Here is a 10,066-nt window from a genome sequence, read left to right on the forward strand (position 1 = left end):
AATTTTAGTTAAAAAGAAGAAAAAATACTTGTGATCTAGTCCATAAATACACATGGGAGAAAACACCATTAATTACGCAAACACCATGACACCACCGTGACAACTGCGCAGCTGCCTAATTATTGCCAAGAATGTATTAGCTAGTTATACAACTATATATTTTGTAAGAGAAACAAAGAAGTATCACCAGTATAAAAGTGAAAATATTGTGGGAAGGCGATATAGCGCTATCTGTACAATATATATATATATTTTATATTAAGATTTATTTTTTGGATTATTTTAAACCATTGGTTTTGATTACGTATAGCAACAGAGAGAATGAACATTATTATGTGTTACGTGCCGTGGTGTGTGTGTGTTTCTCTCTCTCCCTCTATATTGTCTCCAGGTGCAGCTTCTCCTCAGGTGCTCCCAATCACTAATCAGGGCCTCCATAAAGGACCTGGGAAAAGCTGCAGTCTCTCTCCCTTCTCCCCGGGCTGGATGTGTGCAGCGTGGTGTCCATGTCTCCAATATATATATATTTGTAGCAAGAGTTGTTTTGCAAGTTGGCTGGTGAGCCGTGTTCCTGATTGATCATTAAACGACTGGATCGTTACTCAGAGATCGGTTTTCTCTCCCTTTTTGTCGCGCTTGGTCATCCTGGTGTGTTGTTACTTCCCTTTGTACCCCCTAGATCTAGAAGGGAACGTAACATGGGGGCTCGTCCAATCTTTCAGAAAAATAGTGAGTAGTTGTTTGTGGTTTAGTGTTGGTATTGTGTTTGGTAGCATTGACTTCCTCAGTTTAGACAGGGGAGTGTCTAGCTGGGCTGAATCAATCCTTCCTTCAGGCACTCATTTTTTATTTTGCCTTTTTTATTTTCGGGGTAATCCTGGGTGGGGATTTATTCCCTGTTGGGGGCAGGCGATTCAGGGTTTCGGCCACTGATGTTTGCCTTTAAAGTCGCCTCGAGCCCGGCACGCCCCAGAAGATAGTTAGGTAAGTTTGGTAGGCAGGATCTGGGGAAGTTTGTAAAAAAAAAAAAATTGTAATAATAATATATATATTTATAAGTAGCCGTTGCTAAGGATGGCTTTTGTTTTGGAGCAGTTTGTGGCCAGTCCTACTGTGGGTCAGCTAGACTGCTGTAGGAAGGTTGATTTGCGGTTAGTGGCTGACCATTATCACGTTTCTGTCTCCTCGGCTCTTGTTAAAAGTGAACTAAAGGCTACTTTGCTAACTGGACTAGTGGAACAGGGGGTTTTGAGTCGGCCTACTTCAGTGGAATCTCCTGGCGCGGTGGCCGGGGCTGTAGCAGCAGTATCTCATGGTGGAGGCCGCATTGGTGTTACTCCTGGTGTTCAGAGTGCTACGGAACGGGCAAAACTTTTCACCACACCTCAGTTTGGCTCGTTCTCGGCAGGATCCTCACCTACGGGGTCTAAATTAGATGCTAGGGTAAAAGTGCGTATGGCTCGTCTCCAGTGTGCGAGGGAGGAGCGAGATAGGGATTTTCAGCTCAGGAGGGAGCTGGAGATCAGGAAGCAGGAGCTGGAGCTGGAGATCAGGAAGCAGGAGCTGGAGATCAGGAAGCAGGAGCTGGAGATCAGGAAGCAGGAGCTGGAGATCAGGAAGCAGCAGCTGGAGGCAGACACAGCTGTCCGGATGCGTCAGCTAGAGCTCCAAGCAGCTGGGATGGGTGATTCTGCAGTTACACCTTCTGTTCCTGCTGCCTCCTTTGACGTGAGCAGGCATATTTCTTTGGTCCCTGTGTTTCGTGAATCAGAGGTCGATGTCTATTTTGGTGCATTTGAGCGCATTGCTGCTGCTCTGCACTGGCCAGAAGATGTGTGGGCTATTCTTTTACAGTGCAAGCTAGTCGGCAAGGCTCAAGCGGCTTGCTCTTCTCTTTCAGTCGAGGATAGTTTGGTGTATGACAATGTGAAAGGTGCTATTCTCAGGGCATATGAGCTAGTGCCTGAGGCCTACAGGCAGCGTTTTCGCGGCCTGAAGAAAACTTCTGGCCAAACGTACGTGGACTTCGCGAGGGAGAAGAAAGCCCTCTTTGACAGGTGGTGTAGAGCATGTAAAGCTGATGACATTGCTTCAGTGTGCGAGCTAATGATGTTAGAGGAGTTTAAACACTGTGCACCGGAGCGTACGGTAGTCTATCTGAATGAGCAGAAAGTGACTACCCTTCAGCAGGCTGCCATTATGGCAGACGAGTTTGCGCTGATACACAAGAGCGTTTTTTTTCAGCATGATCCTCCTCAGCGGGAAACTTATCATAGAGCTCCTGACAATTACGTTCCCTGTGCCAGTGTTCCATTGTTAGGTCCCAGGATGAACAGAGCTTGTCATTTTTGTCTTTACCCAGGTCATATGATAGCAGACTGTGCAGCTTGGAAGAGAAAGCAGACAGTGGATGGCAAGCGCCCAGAAGGGGTGGGTTTGGTTACAACAGTGTGTCCTAGTGGACGGGCCACTGGTAACAAAGGACCTGATGAGTGTTTGAAACCGTTCATCACTACTGCCTTTGTCTCTCTGTCAGGAAAGGTGGAGGACCAGCGGCAGGTCACGTTGTTGCGAGACAGTGGTGGCTCACAGTCATTCATCCTTGCCGGTGCCCTGCCCCTGAGTGCTGAGTCTGCCTGTGATGCGGATATGGTGGTGAGAGGTATTGGGATGGGTTCTGTGCCCGCACATCTTCACAATGTCCATGTCCAGTCTGAACTGGCTACTAGTTTCTTTCCAGTTGCTGTGCTCCCCAAATTTCCTGTCGACGGTGTGGATGTCATAATGGGTAATGATATAGCCGGGGGTAAAGTGTATCCTCAGGGCAGTGATCCTCACTGTAGGGCTCGTAACAGACGTGTCACACGTGCTCAGTCTGTTTCTCTCCCAGGTCCCGACATTAAGAGATTGTGTTTCTTTTGTCTTGACCCTGGTCATTTGGCGGTGGAGTATGATGCTTGGAAGCAGCAGGTGGCAGCTTCCAAGCATCCAATGGTATGCTGGTGAACTGGGTGGTGGGTGTTGTTGGTAACGGTGACCAAACACTTGTTTGGTTTTATGGGGGGAAGTGTTACGTGCCGTGGTGTGTGTTTCTCTCTCTCCCTCTATATTGTCTCCAGGTGCAGCTTCTCCTCAGGTGCTCCCAATCACTAATCAGGGCCTCCATAAAGGACCTGGGAAAAGCTGCAGTCTCTCTCCCTTCTCCCCGGGCTGGATGTATGCAGCGTGGTGTCCATGTCTCCAATATATATATATTTGTAGCAAGAGTTGTTTTGCAAGTTGGCTGGTGAGCCGTGTTCCTGATTGATCATTAAACGACTGGATCGTTACTCAGAGATCGGTTTTCTCTCCCTTTTTGTCGCGCTTGGTCATCCTGGTGTGTTGTTACTTCCCTTTGTACCCCCTAGATCTAGAAGGGAACGTAACATTATGTTTACTTGATTTAAAAAGCAGATATTCTGACAAAATTCTCATAAAAACAGGTTTCACTGTAAGATCCACTCCCTTTTTATTTAAATGCCATGCACATGAATCACAGTTATAATAGCTAATTAAGACGTTTTGAGGTCGACCAAATATATAAGGTTACTTCAGTAAGCTACCTGTCAATGGAGGCTGTAAATGGGAAAACTGAAGCAAAAATGTACAGGATAAGAATAATTGTTTAATGTATATACTAAAAGAGCTTGACTGATTTTGCTGGCCTTGAATGTATTGTGCATTGGTTAGAGACTGTTGGGTAAGACAGCTGGCTGATGAGGAAAGGTCAGGAGAGTCCAGCATTTTATAAGAGTTACTAAACTGTCTTATATGAAGAGATGAAATCAGGCATTGTAGGCTCAACTATCCAACACTTAAATCCTCCATAACATTCTCAGACTTTTACATCTTTCTGATATTGTAAAAACAGAGCAACCTTACCATACAGTATGATCACTGGTGGTGTGATGCAACTACTCAATTGTCATTCAAGCAGCATCTGATTTTTTTGGCTTTATTTTGGTCAGTGTAACTAAACCAGGAAGCCACCAATCTCATGAAAGCAGACACTCGTTCACTGTTAGACACTAAATACTGTCATCTTTCCTGTGCATCTGCCAGACTGCCAAAAATAAGCAACACTACCCATTGTCACATACTGACGCGATGACAAATGCTACTGGAGCACTTTTGACCTTACAGTTTTTTATTTGAAGTTTGCCATAGCATTTATTACAATTAACATCAGTTGGTAATCTCAACAGCCCATGTGGGAATTTGATATGATGTGATAGATCATATGTGATGAAATGTATACTCAATCTGTACATAATTTCTAAAACAAAACTAACTCATCCTTTTCCACGTCTTGTCCGTTAAGCAGGTTTTTTCCACTTGGTGCGTAATCCCAAGAGTCCTCAATTATCCCCACATAGTAAACTCTCTCCCTGCTGCGCTTCCCTTCCGCACCCGCGGTGAGAAGAAACAACAAACAACTCGCAAACAGCCACAAAGTCCGAGACATGATCAACCGTTCACTCCGTTAGAAGCAGGTCCTTGAGGTTTACCGGGTTGTATAGAAGTGTGATGTGGGCCGCCTGCATGGGCACTGATTGATTGGATTTGGAACAGGTGTGTTAATCAGCTGAGAGACTCACAGCTGAGAGACTCAAAAGGCAGAGGTGTGAATTGAGGTTGAATGTTGGAACACATGACAGAACTGAACTCTCTAGTCATTGTGTTAAGATTGTTTAACAGGGTGTGGGATTCTGGCCAACTTCCTTCAGTATGGAAACAAGCGATAATAGTGCCCATCCTAAAGCCAGGGAAAGACCCTTCAGATCCATCCAGCTACAGACCTATTGCCCTGCCCCTGACATCTAATTTATGCAAAATCATGGAAAGAATGTTTACAGAAAGGTTAATGTATATCTTAGAAAGTAAAGCTCTGTTGTCCCCATATCAAAGTGGGTTACGTAGGGGTCGGAATACAATGGATTCTATTGTGCTTAGAATCAGATATCAGGAAAGCACAGGCCAACAAGGAAGTAGTGATTGCAGTCTTCTTTGATATTGAAAAGGCTTATGACATGCTCTGGAAGGAAGGACTACTAATCAAGTTAAAATCATTGGGAATTGGTGGTAAAGCATATCATTGGGTTATGAATTTTTTACTGGACAGGAAAATACAAGTAAGAGTAGGTGCAGAATATTCAAGTGTTTATGCTGTGGAAAATGGTAGGCCTACTCCGCAAGGTAGTGTATCGTATGTAGTCCGCTGCTGTTCAATATAATGATACATGACATTTTTAATCAAGTTCATCCAAGTGTGGGAAAGAAAATATAAGCTGCAATAGTTGAAGTGGAAACATTTACAAATAAATGGGGATTCAAACTGTCAGTAGCTAAGACGCAGGTCATTTGTTTTACAAAACGGCATAAAATTGCTCCTATATTGTTAAAATTGTATGAGCAACCTCTTGAACAGGTTAATACAATAAGATTTATTGGTGTTTGGTTTGACGGAAAGCTAACATGGACAATCATATTGGAAAAGTTCAAAATAAATGTAAAAAGGTCAACAATATACTTCGGTGTTTGGTGGACAGGAGTGGGGAGCGAGTAGGTCATCACTACAGAACTTATATTGGGCACTCATGAGACCTGTATTCGATTATGGGTGTATAGCGTTCATGTCAGCAGCAGAATCAAACCTTAAAAAGCTGGATGTCCTACAAGCTCAGGCCCTGAGAATTTGTAGTGGAGCTTTTAAAACATCTCCAGTATCAGCAATACAGGTGGAAATGGAAGAAATGCCTTTAAGGATAAGAAGAGTGAAGTTAATGTTGGCATACTGGGTAAACCTTCAGGGGCATTGTGATAGTCATCCTGCGAAAAGTATTTTTGAAAGACTGCTGGGAGCACAATGAGTCACATTTAACAAGTTTTGGATGGATTGGTGATGTTAAAGCAGCAAGTATAGGTTTGAATCAAGTACAGTATTGCCCCACAGTTCCAATCTCGTCCATTCCACCCTGGTTATTCCCAATGCCAAGGGTAGACCTCAATATACAAAAAGAGTTGAAGGAAAAGAAAGAACTACTGCCAGTATGGCGCATAGTCCAGAATTATTTTTGCAAGATATCACTCAGACTCAACAATCATATTTACAGATGGCTCTAAAGATCCAGAGACAGGGCATGCAGGGGCAGCAGTTTATATCCCAGTGAGTAATACACATATAAAGAAAAGGGTAACAGACCATGTGTCAGTATACACCACAGAGTTGTTGGCATTGGTGTTGTCATTTAAATGGAGAGAGGAGAAAGAAATACATAATAGTGTAATTGCATCTGACAGCTTTTCAGCATTATCGAGTGATCAGGCAGATCTTCATTTAGAATGGACATAATAAATGAAATATTTCTAATTTTATATAAAATGCAAATCAAAGGCATACCAACTTGTTTCATCTGGGTTCCTGCTCATGTTCGTGTGGAAGGTAAGGAACAGGTGGATATTCTGGCCAAACAAACACTCAGAAGTACGAACACAGACATAGAAGTTCCACTTAGCAAAGCGGAGGTTAAAACATTCATACAGAAATATGCACAAACAACAAGAACATTGGGACATTAGTGATACAGGAAGACATCTTTATAAAATGCAATGGTATGTGGGGGATGGAAGGAAGGTGGGGTTTAAAATAAGGGAGGAACATTTAATTTCTCGGATGAGAATAGGTCATACAGGTCTCATTTGGAAAGCATCCAACCGGAAAGTGTATACACTGTAGCCAGCCAGAAACTGTTGAACATGTTTTACTGCATTGCAGGAAATATAGTACTCAGAGAAATGTGCTTTTCCAGACACTGAAGAAAGCAAAATGTCATGACTTTTCGCTATCAGGGCTGTTAGGGAAAACATCAGGCAATATGTATTGTGAGATTATTACGTTTCTAAGAGAAATTGATACATTTAAAATAATCTAGAGTTTTGGTTCTTTTATTTTATTTATTTTGTTTATTGTTTTCTGCATAGTCTCTTGTCCACACTCCAGTCCAGTTGGTGGCGGTAATGCACCTACAAGTTGGTTTGCCAACCGCCAATAAACACCAAAGAAGAAGAAGATGAATCGAGGTTGGAGGACGCGACGTGTGTTTCTCATGGTGTTTCTCAATGTCGAGGAAGGCTGCTCCAGAGCCACTATTTCAAGCATACTACGTCATCGAGTGCCGCCGAAGGACTGTTCCAATGTCCAGCGTACTTGGAATTCTACCGAGCCCGGCGTACTTCGTAGCGAGAAATTTCGAGGCTGCACATGGGTGTTTCTCAATGTCGAGTACGCTTGCTTGGTAGCACATGTCTTCCAAGTCACTTGCTTCAGAAGCGAGGCAAGAATACTTCCTGGCATTCGGAAACGAAGAGTGGAACAGGCGAGCAAGTGTGCAGGTGTGCATCAATCATATGAGAGGCCCCATACATTTTCCGCCACAGATTTGGGGAAACAGGTCCGTGCGCAAAGCATTGTGGGGATTTTAAGATCTGTTCTCCTAAATCCTTTTGAATTCTCCTATCCACTATCCCTTAACCCCGTGACGTTTCACTCGGAGGTCAAGGAATAGGAGATAGGGTTAGAATGTAGGAGCTGATTTTTAAAGTATCCGAACGCAACCCTGTTGTCATCTGAGGTCTTCTCCTATTGGCCGGCGTCGTCGGGGGGCGGGTCCAATGCAATTCCTGCCTTTTTCTGTTGCTAAATTACATAATTCTGGTGTCTGTGTCAATAAATGAGTGCTAATCCCAGTGTGCTCAGTGTACAACATCACATGTATTTCACCTTCGATTCATGGTTTGAAAACGTAGCATTTCGCCACATGCTAATGCTAACCGGAAGTGAATAACTTTCAGAATAAAAGTATTAAGTTAATAGTGTGAACTTCTGTTTTTTTCAGAATAAAACTGATTTAATTTAATTCAAATTACGCCATATCAACATTGATTTTAATTTCTAACAGTATGTATGTACATCACTATGTATGTAGTATGTACTGTATAATGTACACATGTAGAGTTGTAGAAAATACATGGTGTACAGACAGTACAGTACACTCTGACTGTACACAGTCACTACAGTGTATACTGTATAGTAGGTGTGTAACAGTGTAATGCGTATAGTCTACTCTACACTCTACCTTTCAGCAAAGTTGTAGGGATTTAGGCTCAGTCAGCTCAGGGACTGTTTGGTTACTTTAGTTTGGTAAATGAAATAAATGTTTGCACTTTGTACTAGTAGTTCACTGTAGTTGCTGTCATAAGTCATTTGTAGACTAAGTGGCAAAAAGTGTTTTTTTTACATTTGTACTTTGTAGAGAAATGTAGACACAAGTTGGAAGGGAGCAAACCTGACGAGTTTGAATTTGAGTTGATTATGAGTTTATTTTCAATTGATAATTAGCTCACAATAAGTTCACTTTAGTTACTCACACAACTTGACACAAGCCATGGGTTCAGGTCCGGACCTGAACCTGAACCTCTGGACTTGAGTCCGGACCTGAACCTGAATGTGAGTCCAGGTACGCAGCACTATTCAGCCCTAGTTATCGCGTTCATTATTGTCAAATGTTCTTAAAAGTGCCAGCAGGGAAATCAAGGTAATTGTTCCACTTATGCTCAGAATGCAAACTCATGCAGTGAGTAAGGTAATAGGGTGTCACATTTCGAGATGTGATGTTACAGCCACAATGAAGTCAATAACTGCATCTATGTCTTAATCTGTGTTTTAAACTTGCATTCCATAGTTGACTAATACAATTCCTTGATTTGATCATTGCTCTTTCCAATCCTGACTATAAGAAGGCGTTGTGAGTTAACTTGTTTTTCTGTTGCAGGTACACTGTAGTGTCTCTACTCCTTATTACCCTGCTGTGTTGCTGCGCATGGAATATTTAAGTGATGTAAGTGATGCCACTTAACTATATCCAGGGGCGGCGGGTACTGTAGGCTAGGGAAGGCTAAGCTTTCCCAAATATTTGTGTCACTGCATCCTGGTAAAATAAAAATATAATGTATAATGTTTGTGTCTTTGACATTAGCGCTGCTATGCAGCCACCAGTAAACTGTACTACGAAGCTAGTTCAACAGACCCTGGATATGTTTGAGTTATCTTAACTAACCCTAACAAACGAGATCTCGCTAAGCGGTCATACGACGACGCTGGTTATCAACTCAGTAAATCAAGCCAGGGATTCTCTCTGCAGCTGAGAGCGCGTTCATGTGAAAGGGGCGGGGTTAGCAACATTTGACCAATCACAAACAGGGACAAGTGTACTGACGGCGCAGCATCATACTTCATTAATGAACAGTAAACTAATATTTGACAAATATGAACTTTAAACATCCATGATTTAAACATATAATCCAGGATACAAGCCACATAGTTGCACCGGCAAGGAGAATACAGAACAACTGGTTAAAAAATAAATAAACTATCGAGTGTTTGAAAGCGTACAACAGTTTTATGATACTGCCCAGGGGCGTCGCCTGGCCTGGGCATTCGGGGCATTAGCCCCGGAAAATTCTCCCTCAGTAATATAATACATTAACCATGCTTTACGTGAACCTCATCATGACACAAGAGAGGACGGCAGAACTGTAATTTCCCGTGTTCAAGTGAATGCAACAGAGACCAATCAGAGAGTTGAATGGAAATAAACGTGTGCTTGTGTCATTCAAGCTCGGCTCTGTGTGGCCGTTTCTCAATCGCGAGTACACATGCTGCAGAGCAACTATTTCAAGTATACTACATCATAGAGTGGCACAGAATGTTGGGCATTTAACATGCATTTAAACAGTCATTGGGCGCCACTCGATGACGTATTGAAATAGTTGCTCTGCAGCAGTTTTAGTTGCGATTGAGAAACGGCCCGTGTGTGTAGCGAATAGCGATAGCGCATTTAGTGTGATAGGGAGAGAGGGAGAGAGGGGGACCGGTGCCAGCAGGGACCGTGTTGTTAGCATCTGGTTAGCTAGCTGCACTAACGGATATAAGGAGCTGTTTCCACAACAAGCTGGAGGAGAGTCCTCT

The 10,066-nt window shown here is 42.9% G+C and overlaps 1 protein-coding gene across 1 annotated transcript; it reads left to right on the top strand.

Annotated features, from left to right (window-relative positions):
- The first annotated feature begins 208 nt into the window (after window positions 1–208).
- LOC117536141 lies at window positions 209–3,307 on the top strand. The gene is made up of 2 exons (XM_034200889.1): window positions 209–2,430; window positions 2,537–3,307. The coding sequence occupies exons 1-2, from the start codon at window positions 1,075–1,077 to the stop codon at window positions 2,621–2,623; spliced, it is 1,443 nt and encodes a 480-aa protein (XP_034056780.1). The 5' UTR covers window positions 209–1,074; the 3' UTR covers window positions 2,624–3,307.
- Window positions 3,308–10,066: the final 6,759 nt, after the last annotated feature.

The sequence above is a fragment of the Gymnodraco acuticeps genome, unplaced genomic scaffold (genome assembly GCF_902827175.1).
Source record: "Gymnodraco acuticeps unplaced genomic scaffold, fGymAcu1.1, whole genome shotgun sequence".
Classification (NCBI taxonomy): domain Eukaryota; kingdom Metazoa; phylum Chordata; class Actinopteri; order Perciformes; family Bathydraconidae; genus Gymnodraco; species Gymnodraco acuticeps.

Coding starts and splice junctions, on each gene's coding strand:
- LOC117536141 (XM_034200889.1), top strand. CDS start 1,075: ATGGCTTTTGTTTTGGAGCAGTTTGTGGCCAGTCCTACTGTGGGTCAG. Junction 2,431..2,536: donor ATGGCAAGCGCCCAGAAGGG/GTGGGTTTGGTT, acceptor TCTCTCTGTCAG/GAAAGGTGGAGGACCAGCGG.